The following is an 18927-nucleotide window of genomic DNA, read 5'->3' as shown; positions in this document are numbered from 1 at the left end:
AGATATAAGCGTAAAGCGGGTGGAAATCTTCTGGAGAAGCTCCTGTTCTCCTGATAAAACGTTATAGATGCAACCACCCTCTTCCTGCCTCGAAAGTATTGATAACTGTGGTACCATTTGACATTTGCTGCGACAAACAGCTTCATGGAATAGAATGTGCTACCCCAGCACCCCTGCCCACCCCCCACCAGAAAGAGCAATGGCCTATCTCAGAGGCCTCTCCTCCCACAAGAGGGGAAGGGAGAGCCCTATTTAAGTCAACTTCATTCCATTTTCTGTTACATGCAGCCCAAAGCAGTCCTAACCAATACAAATACCTAGCATTGTGTTAAGAGTTGAAAGAGATCAACAAGGAACAACCCATGACTGTTTCACTGAGGAGTGAAAACTAAGTTATAAGATAATTAGAACCATTTTTATTAACTCTAAGATAATGGGTGTGATGCAAGTTTGTTCAAGCACAGGCTGAACAACTAGTTGGCACAGACTCGAGTGCTGTGAAGTGTTTGAGGCTAGAGGGGCCTTTAGATCCCTTCCAGCTGCAAGTTTCTATCATCCTCTTACTGCAGGGCAGGAACAAATCAGAGTAGTATTCCCAGAAGTGCTCAGGGAAGAAGAGGAGAAAGAAATGGGCCTTGAGTGTTGGACAGGATGTGAAGAAAGTGAAATAAAGAGCATGGCAACCAGAGCAAGGGGTTGGAAATACATGCTGCAGAAATGCTGGCCACAACTCGGGAGTCTCACTGTTGAAAACCCTGAACTTGGACCCTCCACTGCACGCGCGTGCCTGCACACACACACACACACACACACACACACACACACACAGAAAATGACGGGGCAGCAGAGGCAGGTGTAGACGTCTTAGCCATCTCAGAGGAGCATGTTTCCACTGGAATGTCTGCTCTGACTGGATCCAGCTGATCTTGCTTTAAGCTCTCCTAGGAATCTCAAAGTCAGCTCAGTGGATAATGACAAAAGTGTGAGCTTCTGTTCCACCACTTTCTGCTGATGAGACGGGGATGTCCTCAGGTGTGACATTCAGTGTCAAATGAAAAGAGAGTGGGAGAGACGGAGGCTGGACCCCGAGGGGAGCCTGGCATTACAGCACCTGTAAATCATTAGCTATTCCTAATCAGAACCCTGTGAACTGGCAGGCACCTCCCGCTGCTGGGCTGGGGTCACAGCGGGGACCACGGACTTGGTGGTGAGCCTGGGCCCCCTGATGGTCAGTGGCCTGAGGTCCAAGAATGGGAATGTGGAGAAGGGGAAACGGGGCCAGCCAGGGCCCACGGGCACTGCTGAGTCTCTCTCACCACTGCTGCCTCCCTGATGGCCTTTACCGTGCAGTAAAAATTCAGTCAGAACCCTTTCATCAAACAGCTAAAAATTCAACCAAAAGACAGATATTCATACATTGATATAAGTAAATGTTCATTCAATATTATTCATGAGCAGAAAAACACGTTCCCTATTATGAACAATTAAAACAGGAAAAGGTTACATGAGTTATAGTGTAGTCATCAAATTATGTTGTTTTTAAAACTATTTAATGATATGGGGGAAAGATTATCACATACAATTAAGTGGAAAAGCTTGTGTGAGAGGGGTGTGTGTGTGTGTGTGTATGTATGCCAATGATGCAACTTTTATAAAATTATTTTCATACACATGCAGAAAAATGGCTAGAAGGAAATATACCACAACCCAAGTGGGGGTTATGGGTGATTTTTACTCTTTCTATATTTCTCTCCAAGTGATTATACAGTAATAATTCTAAATTGTCTTGTGTGATTCATACACTCATTTACACAGGCTTTTTTGTTTGTTTGCTGATGTGTGTGCATGTGTTCTGCCTTATTGTAGAAGATAGCTACAGTTTAAATTCCCGCCAAAAAATCCTCTTTTTTAAAATTTATTTATTTATTACTGATGTATAGGTGCTGCACAATACCATACAAGTTACAGGTACACAACATGGGAATCCACAGTTCCCAAAGGTGACACTCCATCCACAGCCATTGCAAAGTATCGGTTCTGTTCCCCATGTTGCAGGACACATGCTTGCAGCCCATTCTATACCTGAGTTTGTACCTTCCAGTCCCCACCCCCATTTGCCCCTTCTCCATTCCCTCGCCCCATTGGTAACCACTAGTCTGTTCTCCATATCTGTGAGTCTGCTCCTTTTTTGTTAAAAAAATCCTCTTTTTAAAAAATATTATGCCAACGCACTTATTAAAGACGTGAGGGGACATTTTTATTTTATTTTTTTTAACATCTTTATTTGAGTATAATTGCTTTACAATGTTGTGTTAGTTTCTGCTGTATAACAAAGTGAATCAGTTATATGTATACATATACCCCCATATCCCCTCCCTCTTGTGTCAAGGGGACATTTTTAATCTCAATGAGATAGAGGAACTGTTAGGAGACCACAGCTGGTCCCCTGGTCTCACCTTCAGTGATGCGATCAATAAAAGGGGCCAGGACAGTCCCCTCCGGAGTGAATGGTCAGCCATGCTGCTCAGAGCCACAGACTCGGGTCGGAAGCCCCGCCCTCCATCCTCCCCTGCCCTCCCCCTCATGCACAGGGATGAGGGGACCACACTCTGGATCCTTACCAACTGAGGACCCTCACCTGCTCTCGGGGTCACATCTCCAGGGAGGAAAGGATGGTGTGAAACTTCTGGCCACTCTCTCTCACACTTGCTCTCTCCTGATGTCCCAAAATTCCACCTTGTTTCACCAACAAATAATTCTGGCTGATTTTCTCAGTCTGACGCCCACTATGCTCGTGGCTATGATAAAGCAGAGAGACGTGGAACAGACAGACATCCTGGAAGGATGCCCCTCATTGTACAAACTGGGAGACGCTGTCTGTGGACCCTGACATGTGGAGGGTGACCAGGAGCGGGGAGGAGAGAACAGGGACCCACCACGTGGTCAAGCAGAGAAGCTTCTCAGCATCAGTCAGGCCCTGGCCTCCACCCACCGCCCCCCCACCCTGCCCCCAATGATGCAAACGTGCCAGGTATGTGTGGGGAGGCGTATGGAATAGCGATGGGCTTAGACCAGCCTCCCCTGTAGGAGTGTGATTCCTGTACATCTTGTTGATCTGGGAATACAATATGCTATATGTTTTACTTCCATGCCAATGAGACCCTCATCCAATTTCAGAGCCTCTGCAAGACGCCCACTCAGTCTCTCAGGGAGTGACTTGGAATAACACACACTTGGCACAAGTGGCTAAATCATTTACATCCTCTTACCAGCAGGTTCCAGTCATGGCAACCTGATCAATCTCCTGGCCATCTACATAAATCCCCAAAATGACCCGGATAATCCGATTAGCTGCAGTGCAGCCCAGTCCCAATTTACAGCAGACCATCTGGTGACAGGGTCTCCTCCAAGAGCAGCCCAGAAGGGCCATCTGCTCCGATGCTCCTTACGTCCTGGTGAAGGAGGCAAAGGTGAGGCCGACCACACACCAGCAAGCCACCCTCCTGCCTTCGCATGAATCAAGACATCCTGAAATGCTCTGTAATTTAGCTGCTCATGTCCTGTGGAGCCTGCTTTGCATTCTCAGTGAACACATCGTAATATTCAGAATGCAAATTAAACTTTATGGGTGCCATAACCTTGGCCATTTATTGCAGTAGATTCCGTAATTGCCTGATGCTGCTAATACTGCCAAGACTACTTTGGCATTTTTTAAAATACTTTTGCAGCTAGAGCTGCCATGTTGATTAAGCAATCCTGGTGTTTCTTTGCACAACTTCTTAGGCTAATGTATTAGTTAAGGTCCTTTTGCTACAAGCAACCAGAGTCAGTCACAGCGAGAGATTGACAGTAAAACTGAAGATAACATATATTAGTATACTCAAGTTCAAGTGTATTTCTCAAGTACTTGAGAACTAAGTAGAGGTAACATTCTAAGGGAAAATAGGGTTGCACCAAAACACAAGGAGAGTCAGAAAAAAATAGGTCACTTTAAGACCAACCGGTGACTACAAGTTATACTAGATGGTAAAGTTGTTTCTTTGAATAATTTGAACCACAAAAGCATCTCCAGTTTGTCCCAACTTTGAAGAAAAGCACGCAGCATTAGGATTATGGCCAGAGGAGAAAAGTCAGGGCTACTATTGACTTATGTGATACCTGTGTGTGAATTAGAGAAAGTCCCCATTCCTCTGGGCAGATCAAATCAGCCCTAGTCAGGGACAAACAGCCAGTGGAGCAGGCAGCAGAGTCTCGGGAGACATAGATCTGTGTTCGGGAGCCAGAAAGCCTCCCCAAAGGTGGCTGCCAGCGCCAGGCCCCCCCCAGGTCATACACTGTGAGTGATTCCTCCTTCAACCTATACTTCCGTGTACTGCCTATTAGTAAACATCTCACTCGGTTCCAAATACACTGTCGGCATCAAGAAAAGTAAACGATGATGAGACCAAAATCTGTCATCATCTCTGCTGCCCGCTGACCCATTCCTGGAATTTCTATTAACCAATTTTTCCCCTCTGCATAGATGTTTACCACCCATTTATCATGGCAAACTGTGATCACTGGACACTTACATCCTCTTATAAAAGGTGGCTTCCGCGGACAAGCTGGGACCTGGTCCTTCTACCCGGAAAGGCAGTTGCTCTGTGCCCTCTGGGCTTGAGCCCCATCCCAGGGGCTCTGCACCCCTTCACAGGTTCATCAGAAAGCCTTATCGCAACCTTTAAAAATGCACCCCACAGAGTGGTCTGGAGGATTACATGTTCTTTTATGAGCTTAGACACCTAGCACAGTGCCAGGCACATATAAGAGTTTAATAAATGTTAGCTATTATTACTCATGTAAAGGAAAGTGGAGTGTCTAAGCAAATACACATTGAGCTTGGTTTTTAAACTCTGAGTAATTAAGGCCCTCAAATTACTTGCATCAATCACAAACTGTCTTTTGCTTGAAAAATGGCTTAGATAAAGCTTTCTCAATTTCCCACCATGAACCTCCTATGCTTTTCACTCTGAAATAAACAGAAGGTGTGGCAGAGGAGCAGATGTTATCTGCACAGCCCACGTCTCCATGGTCTCCACCATCTCAGTCCATTCTGCTGTGCAGGATGGGACAGGGGCTTGGGGATACAGTCTCCAGGAGTGGCCCTCAACCAATGACCACTGGCAACTGGTATAGAAATCCCCCAGCCTCCTCACCCCTGGTGGGGGGCAGCAGCTCCCAGAGCTCCCAGCAAAACTGAGCTCCAGGTGCCCATGGTGGAGATCTGCCAACAACACACTGTCAGTGTACCCTTCCACGACCACCAGAATGTGTTGTCTGGAATCACCATCCAAATAAACCACTTGAGCCCTAATCTTGTCTGATTCTGGGGAAAACCCCAACTCAGACAGTCAGCAACATAAATACACAAGCTAAAAAAACTGGGCTTTAAACATATTTGTCTCCAAATTAAAAAACTACTAAGACACACTCCAATCGAATTCAAGAGACTCCAACTTATTCTACTTTATGTAGAATTTGTCTGGGGCTTTAGATATTTAATGGTTTCAGGAGAACTACTTCTTTTTAAAATCTTTGGCTCACAAATGCTATCACACAGTGAACATTCTGTTCTTTACTTTGATCTCATTTGAGACTGGAAGAGTGACTTTGACCTTGTTTAGAGACGCCTTGCACCCTTGGGCTCCAAGCTTTCTCTCCCGCACCCCAAGCTCCATTTAGTGCCAACAAAACATGACTTTATATTTCAAATAAAAATATCTTTGAAAAGGCTCATTAAAGGGTACATAAGATGTGCTGGTGTTTGAAATGAGTCTAAGGTGTATAAATGGATCAGGAACACACAGATTAAGTTTCCCTTGAAATAGAGAGTTTTCAAAAGAAAGGAATCCTTGGGAGAAAATAGTTATAAGGATTTACTGCTTTGTTTTGTTTGCTTGTTGTTTCATTTTGTTAAACATTTGAAAGACTGTTGAAATTTTTCTTTTCAATAAAAATACCCCTGAATTCTCTTAAAATTGCTGTTAAGAAGGACCATGAGAGGGCTGGAACCAGGTCCCAAAGCTACGATGCAGGGGGACGTGCTTGACACTCTAGAGGCGCTGGGGTATAAGGGACCACTGTTAGAAGAGCAAGCCCTTATGAAGGCAGCAGAGGGTGGACTATCTTCACCTGAATTTTCAGAGCTCTGTGTTTGGTTAGGCTCTCAAATAAAATCATTGTGCAACTTGGAAGAAAGTATCACTTCAGCTGGGAAAGATGATCTAGAAAGCTCCCAGCTTGAGATAAGTGGCTTTTTAAAAGAAATGGCATGTCCATATTCTGTACTCGTATCAGGAGATATTAAAGACCGTTTAAATAAGAAGGATGACTGTTTGAAACTTCTATTATTTTTAAGTACAGAGCTTCAAGCTTTACAGATACTACAGAACAAGAAACGTAAAAATTCTCAATTAGATAAAAATAGTGAAATTTATCAGGAAGTTCAAGCTATCGGCGATACCCTTGGTATTCCCAAGTCAACAACTTCTGACATTCCACTTATGCTGAACCAAGTGGAATCAAAGGTGAAAGATATTCTCTCACAAGTCCAGAAAAATCATGTGGGAAAACCACTGCTAAAAATTGATTTAACTCTGGAACAGGCGGAACAACTGGAAAGAATGATGCCCTTTCCTGTGAATGTGAGTGCCGTCGGCGGATGTTGATGAAATGATTAGATGTAACAGTGCAGTCCTTTGGATGGTCTGATAGAGCAAAGATAAAAACAGATGACATAGCAAGAATTTACCAGCCTAAGCGTTATGCTTTGTCACCCAAGACAACAATAACCTTGGCACATCTACTTGCTGCCCGTGAAGATCTATCCAAGATCTTAAGTACAAGTAGTGGCTCCAGCTGGGAGAAGACAGCATGTGCCATTAATAAGGTGCTGATGGGAAGGGTGCCTGACAGGGGAGGACGGCCGAATGAAATTGAACCACCACCCCCTGAAATGCCCCCTTGGCAAAAGAGACAAGGCGGCGGCGGAAGGGGTGGTTGGGGTGGTGGAGGTGGAGGTGGTGGTAGAGGAGGTAGTGGGAGTGGAAGAGGTGGTTGGGGAGGGGGAGGGGGGTGGGGAGGTTGGGGGGGGAGGGGGAGGGGCGTGGAGTGGAGGTAGAGGAGGGGGTGGTAGAGGAGGAGGTTTCCAAGGCAGGGGAGATTATGGAGGAAGAGGGGGCTATGGTGGAAGAGGTTATGGAGATCCATATGGAGGAGGTGGTGGTGGATATAGAAGATATTAAAAGCTACAGCATTTAGATAGCAGGCTTACTTCTTAATAGATACATTAGGCATAGTGTTCTAAATAACTACTTGAATGTCATCTTTGAAGTAAACACCATGTTAGATTCCCTGATGATATCATTCTTGAATTGGGTTTAGTATGTAAAGAGCATTGTTTTATACTACTATTTGATCTCTTAGACAAAGTGATGATTTTTTCCATATTCTGTGTACTCTTGAGCATGTTATGTCTTTTTAAAAAACAAAAAGAAACGAGCAAAAATTATTTTTAAAAGTGTAAATATATTATTACCATCAAACTTGGAAAACAGAAAGTATTTTATTGTCCTGATTGAATTTAGATTGTTACCTGTATTTTATTCAGGTCTGAAACACATAAATGACCCCACTTGTAGTGGAAAGGAAAAAAAAACAATTGCTGTTAAGAGACAATCATTTCTATGGGCAATAAATATTTAAAGTTCTTGTTACTTAGAGAACAAAATTCTAGAGGTTCTGTCAATCCCCCCCAAATTGTTTTAATGTCCTAAAATGAAATATCTTTAAGGACTGGGCAATCTAACATGAATAGACTTCAGCATATGTTTACATTCATGCCAAATTTATAAAGTTATCAGCATTACAGCTCATGAAAAACGCTCTGTAAGAAAGATTGAAATTCCTTTACAATTTGCAAATTCATTTGCTTGACTTCCATCAAAGCTAAAAAAAATTTTTGGTAAATTATTATCATATCCAAATGTCTCCATGTTTTAAACACTTCATTGTAATTAAATATGCACCAAAGAAAGATTTTTTAAAAAAATACTTTTGCCTATGCATGACTAGGCTAACATGTAAAAATGTTAAACGAGATTTAAAAAACTCATTGTTTTCATAACCTGTGCTATAGAGTAGATGCAGTTAGACCTGAGAAAAATTAATTATAAATGATACAACACATGCCTGGTCCTCAAATATTTTAAATTAACTTTCTTTGACAAAAATGTACAATAGTGGGTTTCTGGGTAACCCTAGAGCATTTCCTCTTAGGTATTTCTAATATTTTGCCTCTTATAGTTTGAATGGTCTATTATTTTTAAGAAGAAAAAGCACAGACAGTAATTACTTTTTCAATTTATAGATATATATATGTATTTTTAAAAAGTACTCTTCTTCCTTTTCACAAACAAATCCTAGTCTAGTTGTCCTTTTTTCCCTTCTGGTTACATCTCAATGGTGACCTCTCCTGTCTCTTGCCCCTATACACCCCACACATACCACATACATCACACACACACACGCCCCACACACATACCACATACATCACACACACACACACCCCCCCCACATACCACACCACACATACACACACATACCAAACCACACACATAAACACACCACACACACACATACCACACACACATACCACATACATCACATCCCCCCCAGGGATTCTTCTGTCTCTGTGTGTCTCTCTCTCTGGCTTCCTCTCTTTGATTCTTTCACTCTTCCCTACTTCCCTATGTAAACCTCTCAAAGAAACTTACTCTTCAGAATTAAAGCACAAATAATTAATTTGCCAAGATTATGTTGATAAAAGGGAGCAAATAATAAATGATGATAGCAAGTGACAAAAGCAAGCAAATCAATCAGTTTTATAAAGAGTGAACACCAGCTGCTGCCACAGAACAATACAGGAGCTAGATCATTTAACATGTTAAATGTGAGTTGCAGTTCTGCATTATGCCTCTCTGAGGGGTGTTAGCTTATTCAATAAGGACAAGCCTGTCTCTCCGAGGTGAGATTCAAGAGTGACAGATTCAGCTGGCTTTGAACCACAGACATCACCGTCACCCTGCGATCCAGACAGGACTCACTGTCCAGAGATCCTTTCAGTCACTGTGTTTCTTCCAGCGAGAGGGAGAAGGGGTGAAATCCACGGCAGAGAATGACAGAACATTTCAGAAACAGAATTTTATTTGTTCTTCTGTTGGGAGAGCTAATTACATGTCTATTTGCGACCTTATGTCTTGATAAACATATATTGATTGAACAGATTATTTCCTGCTGGGTCAGAAACATTCAGACATAATTGTGTTACTATCTATATAATTTATTGGAGGGCAGTGACGGCTTTAATGAAGTCAGAAAGTTTCGAGTAGCAGAACTAATGTAAGGCAGACTTCAATCTATGCATTTTCTAATTTTTCATTCTGGCTAAAAATATTAACCTATTTTGACTCATTAGCCATGTTTATATGTTTACATAGTGATTTATTTACATAAGCAGGTCTGTGTAAAGTAGACCAATATCCAGTGCCCTGTACAAGTTCAGGAAACAAGGAAAGAGGGGTCCAAGCTCCCAAGAGAGATTTAAATGTGAAGCTGGACTCCTGAGACACTCAAGCAACTGACTAGTGAAATCTGCAACAGTAACTGCAGCCTCAGCCACACTGGCCGCGCCCCACTTTCTACTCCGATGGCCTTTGAACTTGTGGTTCCCTCTGCCTGGGCTGGTGTTTCCCAGATGCACGCATGGCTCTCGGCCCAAATGTGTATGGAGAAAGCTTTCCTGACACCCTAAGTCAAACATACAAAATAGCATCCTTCATCTTCGTTTCATTTTCTTCTTTGCTTCCTATCTTCATTGGCCTGGTCCATAACTTTAGTTTTATTACTATATATTTTATCCACTAGAATTTATTCCTTTTTGTTTACTGCTTTCCTTAGCTCCTAGAAGGGTGTCTGAAGGGCATTAAATAAATATTTGTTGACTTGACTAGAAGGTAATTGTGAAGCATTAACATCATTTACCTTGACTAATATCATCTCAATACCATGCAAGTCACTGTGACAAATGAAAGACATGGTCCTTTTCTTCGAGATGCTTATAATCTATTTGGTGAGACAAGCCTGTCACATATTTTAGCTATCTATCACTGTATAACAAATTACCCCAAACATCAGTAGCTTAAAACAATAAATGTTTATTATAACACACAGTTTCTGTGGATCAGAATCTAGGAGTGGCTTGGCTGGGCGGTCCTGGCTCAGGGTGTCTCATGGGGTCACAGCCAAGACATCGGCCAGAGCTGGTCATCTGAAGGTTGCCTGGGGCTGAAGGGCCACTTCCAAGCGAGCTCAGCCACATGCTATCAAGTTAGAGCTGGTTTTTGGTGGGAGGCTTCAGTTGGTCACCACATGGACCGCTCCAGAAGGCTGCTTGCGTGTCCTCATGACCTGCAGCGGGATTCTTCCAGAGGAGTGACCCAGAAGAGAGTCAAGTGAAAGCCTCAATGTCTCTTCTGACCTGCCTTGAAGGTCACCCTCTGCCATGTTTGTAACTCCCTTATGGTCATACAGGTGAGCCTTATCTGCAAAAGAGTGTGAATACCAGGAGGTGAGAATCACCTTGGAGACTGGCTATCACACACATGGAATAAATAATGAAGCATATGTGTCCATGTATAATTAAGTGCTATACTGTGAAAACATTCTAGATTCAATCTGTTTTGAGAACTTGGACTTACATAGTTGGAAAGGCTTAGTTAGACGGCAAATTTAAACCTCATCTGCACAAAGCTTCCAGATATTTTCATAACATAAACCCCATTCATTTATTTATTCAGTATTTATTAAATAATTATTCATTAAATAAATATTTATACATAATATTTATTAAGCCATTGCTTGCTGTGCTAGATTCAGGGTTATGAATAAAGCTCAGATCCTGGGAAAGGGGAACTTACAGTCCAGGGTGTATAAGGTCCAAACTTTGGAGCCATAATGTTTTTGAGTGAATTTAAATACTTTGTGCAGTGGGGCAAGGACCATCATCCAAAGCCAGTTTTTCTCTGGACACTAAAAACAGAAATTACAAATACACAAAATATCTGTTACTGAAAGTGGGGTCTGGCTGCTCACTGCTCAAAAGCCAATAAAGAGGCAAAGTTGGTAGAAAGGAAAATTTGCTTATTTCGGATGCTGGCAACCAGGGTGGTGGTGGGGGGCAGACTCATGTCCAAAGGCCACTCCCCCCACTGACAATCAGTGAGCAAGAGCTTTTATAGACAGAGGGAGAGGGCTACATGCAGAAACAGCACAGTCAGCTCTGACATGTGCTTTAAGCTGTAAACTTAAAGAAAGCAGTGATACACATCATAAGTAGTTATACTCTGTGACAACTTCACTAGACACATTTTTTTAAAATCCTGAACATTGGAGTCAAAAGTATGGTTAGACGTAAAACAACAGTTTTTCATTAGAGTTTTTAAAAACGTTTTACTAATGTTTTTCTCTGAGATGCCTTAGGGGCCCTCTGGAAAACTCAAACTTAGCTAGAGAAAGAAACTTACAATCTGCTATCACAAGCAATTCAATACTCCAGAAAAACTTTGTTTTCTTAACAGAGAGAGAAAACCAAATTCAGTCTTGCATTAGTTTACTGTTAATAACAAAATTCATTTACCTAATTAAATTCAATCTAATTTTAATCCAGACAATGTACAAAATTCTCTTCTCAAAGTTCCTTTTTCACAAACCTTTTATCACTTTTTGGATCCATATTAATTTGTCCCTTACCTTCCCATACATAAGCAACCAGCCCTAAGACAAAATTATTCTTTTTTTTTCCAACAAAAATATCTCGTCTTTATTTCTTCTCTCACCAGCAACACATATCTTACTCGCTTTACATATTGAAATGCTTTCCTTATCATTTTTACATATTACAATTTTTAACCCTTGAAAACCTTAACGAAACCAAGAAACAAGTAATTGAACTATTTGTTATATCAGCATTTTCTGACTGGCAAACTTAAGAACATATTCCATAACCTCTAAAAACATACATTTTCCTCATAGAACAATTTCTCTTTAATGTGGTACAAGATATGTGTTTAATAAACCCAAACCTTCTCCCCACCCCTACCCCCCATTGGCTTGAAGTTTTACTAATTAACCCAAGGATGAAGTTTCAGGCAAAGTGGGCTGTGTTTGTATTTCAAGGACATGATAAAAGTTAACTTCAAGCTTTCTCCTAAGTTTATTTTTGTTCTCTCAGGGTCAGAATTTTGAAGAAAGTATGTTATTAAGCTATCTTTCTCTAACTGCATACGCAAAAGGAACCAGTTTTGGAGTTTCAAAGGAGTTTCATCTTAACCAGTTTTCTCCAGAGTTTGAAGAATAAGGTTGGTGGCCACACAGTGTTTAAAAAAAAAAAATCATTTCTTTTTTTCTTAGTCACAGTTTCACAGCTTAAGTTTTTCTAATGAATCGAAGCTGAATTTCCCATTTTACCAAAGGCAACAAAAATACCAATCACACAAATGGAATACACACTCACACATCAGAAGACAGAACTGTTGCAAATCTTCCAGAGCGTGATCAATATGGAGTCCCAAACAAACACTTCCCAACACAAACAGGCCTCAACGTCAGACACACATCAGAACCAATTGGCAAAAACACCCAAATAGCACTTCGTGCTCAAAAGAGAAGTTTGCCGGGCGCACACCGGTGGACTTACTTGGTCTTGGAGCTCGTCAGCTCGTCCTGAGGCATCTTTCCGTTCCACCAAGGAAAAGCGTAGTTTGGCAGCCAGTGCTGAGCAGGGGAGAAACAGGGAGGAGCCCCGAAACAAATGGTTCGGGCAGCTGCCTAGAAACGTCCCCCCAAATCCCCCTCTCAGGGCTGGAGAGCCACGAGCGGAACGCTCCTCGCAGCCATCCCAGCGCGTCTTCATGGCGGCGGCTCTGGTCGGGAAAACCCGGGAGCCAGATATCGCGAGAGCACAGCCTCACGCTGGGAACCAAATACTTACCTAAAGTGGGTCCAGCTGCTCGCCGCTCAAAAGCCAATAAAGAGGCAAGGCTGGGGGAAAGGAAAGCTTCCTTTATTTTGGAGGCCGGCAACCAGGTTGCGGGGCAGGCTCCTGTCCAAAGGCCGACTCCTCCCACTGACAATCAGTGGGCAAGAGCTTTCATAGGCGGAGGGAGGGGACTACATGCAGAGACAGCACAGTCAGCTCTGACGCTCATCTTGAAATTGGTCATCCACCAATGGTCTGACCACCATCATCTTGATTGTTTTAGGTACAGTTAATCTTCAGTTCCAGAGTCGGTTTGTTCCCATTTCTTTGAGGCCAGTTCTCAGAATTGTGGCAGCTTATGTCATGGCTACAGTCTGGTCATCATGCAGTTAATGTCTTCCACCTGGTGGGGGTTTCAGTATCTATAAGACAGCTCGCAGGATATGGCTCAGAATATTATCTATAGCCCATGAAGAGGAACTAAAGGTTCCTCTTTGCTTCATGACTAAACTATTATTATTTAGTCTTGTTGCACTGTTTTCCTTTGTTTCTGCAGTTTCTCACTTTTCTAATTAAACTAATTCTTTGGCTAAAGTTTTTCCACAGACAAAAGGCAGGCTGAGGACATGGGGGGCAAGGACCATATGGTCCTGCTCCGTTTCATATTCACATTATGTGAATGGAAAATAAAATTGTCATCATGCTCTCAGTATAAGCAATTTCAATTTAACAGAAGAAAGGTGGATTTTGGAAATAATCAGCCAAGTAATCTAACATCAAAAAATTCACCAATCATGATTACAAAATGTGAAGGGAAGCCACATGTGAAGGGAAGCCACATGACCACCTTAACAAAAGGAATCAGTAGAAACTGATCTTATTCTCTAAAGCACCTCTACTTCCCCTCCCATGCCCAAATGGGAATGCAACCGATTTTTATGGGTTTTTAATTTATCAGGCCACCAAAACATGTTCAAGACCAATGAGTCTCCACTAGTATTTGTCACAACAGTGATTGACCAAAAGGACATTTAGCATCTAAATTAAGTGACCACTGATTCTTTTAACATTTTCTCTTCTCCCTATCCATTGCCTGATTTATTATTCTTATCTCACTTTCAGGCCCAAGTTTATGGCCTATGTTAATGTTAATTTTCCTCCCTCTCTAAGGAATTAGAGAAAAACTACCATCTCAGTCATTTGGTCAATGTTCTTTAATACAGAGATTAACCCAATGCACTGTTACAGGTAACATAAATGTCAAGCAGAAACCAAACCCCAAACAGTTATAGGATTGAAGGATCAAAAGAATAAAATAAATTTAAGAACATGGGAAAAAAAAAAAAAAAAACCCCAGCATAGCAGAGAAATAGACCCTCTACACCTGTGGTGGAACCAAGGACAGACGTAAGAGCCTAACAACTGTACAGACACACTGACTTACTAATTCCTCTTCTAGGAAGGACAAAAATGTGAATGGACCCAAAGATGGAATGATAAGGATGTTCATGGCAGAGTGATTTATATTTGTGAAAACAGAAACAAATGCTCATCAAGAGAGTATTTCATTGTGTGGATATAAATATCTAAGTACATAAAAAAGCAATGGAAACAATCGTGTGATTGATATTCCATATGTGCTTTTAAAAGTACATATTTACTTGGAAATGAGGTTGGAAGGATTTTTACAATGTCAGCAATGATTTATCTGTAGTTGGTAGGATTGTAGGTGATTTGCATTTTCTTTTTTCTTTTTTTTTTGGCCATGCTGCTCAGCTTGCAGGATCTTAGTTTCCCACCCAGGAGCCCTCGGCAGTGGAAGTGCGGAGCCCTAACCACTGGACGGCCAGAGAAATCTCGATTTGCATTTTCTTATTGAGATTTTCTCTTCTTTTTCCACAAGCACACTTAGTGGATGCATCACATCAAACGTGCATCCCTACCCTCAACGACTTTAGCTCTGGGGTAGGCTGCGTGACTTGTTTGGCCAGCAGGATGTTAGCAGGCATGGTGCAGGCAGAGGCTTGGAAAGCACTGGCACGATGGACTTACTCTTGCTCTTGCCCCTCTGCTGTCTCCACAAGGACATGCCCATTGGCAGATGAAAGGTGGTGGGTGAGTGAGGCAGAGCTGAGCTGCCCGTTTTCCCCCTGAGACTGCCCCAGATCCCCAAGGGCCGGCCAGTCCCCAGATCCTGAGTGAGCCCAGAAGATCAGCAGAGTCCTGCTCAGGCAGACCTGCCAACCACTGGCCCAGGGCGTGAGACCAGAGGAAGGTAGCCACGCCCCCCAGCCTTGCAGGGTCCCTAACTCAATCACATGCTTTGTTGTCTGCTGCTGGCATTTCATGTTTGCTGGCTGCCCTGCATTCATGTAGCCATAGACAACCAGGAGAGCACGATGGGAGTTGGGAGAAAAATCAACAACCAGCTCAGGTTCAAACCAAAGTTGTAGTATAGAACTTGCCAGAAGACATTTCTGAACAGGCTAGACTGGCAGAAAGTTTAAAATCAATATAAAAATGGAACTGATGTTCTAACATGTGCAAGGCACTGTGCCACGGTCTGGGCGGGTCACCAAGTGCAAGGACACACCCTGCCCCCCTCCTGGAACACACACTACAATCGGGGACCCTCCTGGCACAGACCCGGCTCTCAGACAGTCACCAATGACTGGATGCACGTGCCACCGCACTCAAGAGCTTTCAACTTGAAGGTAGTTAAAAATGCATCAGCTCTTCCCCAACCTGATGCTGAGAGCATCCTGAAATCAAAAAGGCTGCTCCAACAACTGGATGAACTTAAAGTAACGAGGTCTCTAAGTTGACTCGAACAGAAGAAAATGATATTATGTTTTCAAGGAGGACAAATGAACGTATCTACCTGTAACCTTTCTGACAGCCAGAGACCCACTGCATCGAAAATTTCGCGGCTGGGGTGCATCATTCCCAGGCAGCCGAGAGTTTAATAAGACGTCGCAGAGACACCAAACCTTCCAGTCCGAGGCCACCTGCTGGCAGCCCCAAGGCGCTCACTTTGGAAGCTGACAATCTGAGCTAACATCAGGGCATGGAGATGCTCAGACACGGGGCACAGGCTGGCACAGGGATGTCCGCCCACTGGTCCCTCCCTCCCCCCGGTGCCTGAAGATCACAGAATGGTATGACATCCCAAACTCGTCCAGTTCCCAGCACCCTTATGTGTTCATCCTGGAGATGCTGGGGGTGTTGCCAAGCCCGGCTGCCCTGTGGAACGAAGTGATGCCTTTGGTGTGATGGACAAATCTTTCCTCGAGCAGAGCCCAGCCTGCCTGGCCAGCCTTAACTCCCAAGATCCTTCCCCTCCACCCCTTGCACTCTGCTTACCCAGGTTAAGTATCTGCTGTTCCTGCTTTTCTCACCTCTGTGCTCGTTCAGCCTGTGACTCTCATCGCCTCCAGCCGCCCCCTCTTCTATCTTCCAATTTGGGCTTTGCTTCCTAGGACTCGCTCCCCAACTAGACTGTAAAAACGATCATTAAGGGACTTCCCTGGTGGCACAGTGGTTAACAATCCACCTGCCAATGCAGGGGACGTGGGTTCGAGCCCTGGTCCAGGAAGATCCCACATGCCACGGAGCAACTAAGCCCGTGCACCACAACTACTGAGCCTGCACTCTAGAGCCCACGAGCCACAACTACTGAAGCCCGTGTGCCACAACAACTGAGCTTGCGTGCCACAACTATTGAAGCCCACGCGCCTAGAGCCCGTGCTCTGCAATGAGAAGCCACCACAATGAGAAGCCCGCGCACCGCAACGAAGAGTAGCCCCTGCTCGCTGCAACTAGAGAAAGCCTGTGCGCAGCAACGAAGACCCAACGCAGCCAAAAAAATATATGAATAAATTAAAAAAAAATAATAAAAACGATCATCACATAATATGCAACAAGCCAGGCACTTTGTTAGGTGCTTTGCCTGTCTTAGCTCATTCTATCCTGTTCTACAACTCTAGGAGATTAGCATCATTACTATTATTATCATCACCACGTATCCTAGTTTTCAGATAAGGAAAGTGAGGCATGAAGAGGCTGAAGCAACTTGCCCAGAGCACCAGTACCAGTGGGTCTGGAGGTCACGTGTTCACTATAATATTACCAGTGCCCATCGCACTGAATGAAGGAACGAATGAAACCTCTCCTTGAGGCTGTTCCTGCAAGCAGAATTAATCGCACTCTCCTTTGCTTTCAAATCTCCACCTTAACACATTCTACCTCATAAAACTGGAGCCCAGTTTCCAAATAATCTGCACTGTCATGCATTGCTGTGCATTCACACCCTAGACCTCCTTTGCTGGAAAGAAGTCAGGCTGGCATAGATCAGGTGACCTCCAGCTCTGGCACTGCCGGACGGCAGATGCTTCTGAGACAGGCCCAGGAGACCACAGGAGAGATGGGCAGAAGGGCTGTGGGCAGCCCTCACCATGAAGAAGCACAGCCTTTCCCCCTCTGATGAAGGGGCTCCAAGAGCTTGCTGGTTCACTTAGAACCACCATCCAAGAGGCAGGTCCCCTGCCAACCTCCCCTCCTATGCCTCCCACATCTTAGCTTCAACCACAGCTGTAGGTGAGGTTGTGGTGGTTATGGAGGAACAGGGGCAATGGGCTGCAGGCAGACAGCTTAGCAGGAAGTGGAGAGAGGAAACGGTGGTCTTAGGGAGCACCTAGAGTCTGAGCCAATTGTGTGGTGGAAGCATTGAGTCCCCTCAGGCCAAGACCCAGTGGGGTTTAAACATCAGGTGTTGCTGTCACTGGCCTTCTCTGCAATTCAAGAGGAACCAAAAAAGGGATTTAAGAGGGGAGTCCTAGTTTTTGCTTAACCCCCTCCAAATGAATAGCTGAATGAATAGCTGTTGAATAGCTATTGACAGCCCAGGTCTAAAGCTGTCTGTTGACCTCAGAGTCTGTGAGGTATGGCATCTCACCTCTGGCAGGGGACACCTAAGAGGGAAGGAATTGTATGAAGGGATTTTGTAGCTATCTGGAAAGAGAACTCCCTTCTGCTTTGAGACATTGTTTTCAAATGTACTTTCTGCTTGGAGGACCCCCTACATTTTTCTGTTGCTCCATCACTAGATAGAAAATTCCAGAAGAGAGGGGTACAGCCACACACATTTCTCTCCTGCCAGCTCCTTTCCCTCCGCAAATTGCCAAGAGGGTTATTTTATAAAAATTTAAATGTATGCAATTTAATTGCCTGTCATAATAAGCAAGTGTCACTGCTAAAACAGACTAATTCTGATCAAATATTTTGGTCAGCTTCCTGGCTTTCAAAAGGTCTTTGGAGCCAGGGTCCAAATTCCACCTTGCTGGTTGAGGGTGTGCTTAAACACACATGGGCTCCCTGTGAAAGGCATTCACACATTTACTGGAATGCATCCAAAGAGACAAAGAATCCTGACACTGCCCATCAGTATTAAGACCCTCCCCCTCCACTGTCTTTAACTGAAAGTCTGTGAGGAAGGCAAGGTGATTTAAACCCACAGCTAAAGTTCAACAGTGAGATGTCCCTTAGAAGACAGACGTTGCTGTTCACATACCCATTAGAGAGAAAATGGTGATGCTGCTAGCGATGATTTCCAAAGATTAATTTAAAAAAGAGAAAAAAGGAAATCTGATATTGATGACTAGCAGATGGAGTAATACAAAACTAAGACAAGTGATCATGTCAAATGCATAGTTACATTTAATCTCAGTAACTATAACTGCAATGTCCTTAAACACACACTTGGTTTCCTTCTAAAAGAATAGAAGATAAAGTTGATTTACAAAGCACTTTCACATAAAATTTCTCATTTTTTCCTCACAATGCTTTGCTTTAGA

The 18927-nt window shown here is 43.4% G+C and overlaps 2 protein-coding genes across 4 annotated transcripts in view; one reads left to right on the top strand and one right to left on the bottom strand.

Moving 5' to 3' along the window:
- Nucleotides 1–6035: 6035 nt before the first annotated feature.
- On the top strand, nucleotides 6036–7283 carry LOC133094584 (protein FAM98B-like). The gene is given in 3 exon segments (XM_061195211.1): nucleotides 6036–6657; nucleotides 6660–7123; nucleotides 7125–7283. Coding segments are annotated over 3 exon segments (1245 nt in total).
- Nucleotides 7284–10233: 2950 nt separating this feature from the next.
- Nucleotides 10234–18927, bottom strand: part of ZCWPW2 (zinc finger CW-type and PWWP domain containing 2) — a 164554-nt gene continuing 155860 nt past the window's right edge. The window contains exons 9-11 of one of the 3 annotated variants that reach the window (XR_009701577.1): nucleotides 13088–13478; nucleotides 12794–12870; nucleotides 10556–10640 (exon numbers count right to left, since the gene is read on the bottom strand). Coding sequence is in view for 1 of the 3 variants with exons in the window: in XM_061196450.1 (XP_061052433.1) it covers nucleotides 10560–10640 (81 nt within the window). In the remaining 2 variants the exon portion in view is untranslated. Of the gene's footprint in view, nucleotides 10641–12793; nucleotides 12871–13087; nucleotides 13479–18927 lie in introns of all 3 variants that reach the window. The other 2 variants (XR_009701578.1, XM_061196450.1) reach the window with 2 other exon arrangements.

Source organism: Eubalaena glacialis, chromosome 7, assembly GCF_028564815.1.
Source record: "Eubalaena glacialis isolate mEubGla1 chromosome 7, mEubGla1.1.hap2.+ XY, whole genome shotgun sequence".
In the NCBI taxonomy this organism is placed as follows: domain Eukaryota; kingdom Metazoa; phylum Chordata; class Mammalia; order Artiodactyla; family Balaenidae; genus Eubalaena; species Eubalaena glacialis.
Note: the sequence above shows the minus strand (reverse complement) of the source record. Positions and strands in the feature narration are given on the sequence as shown.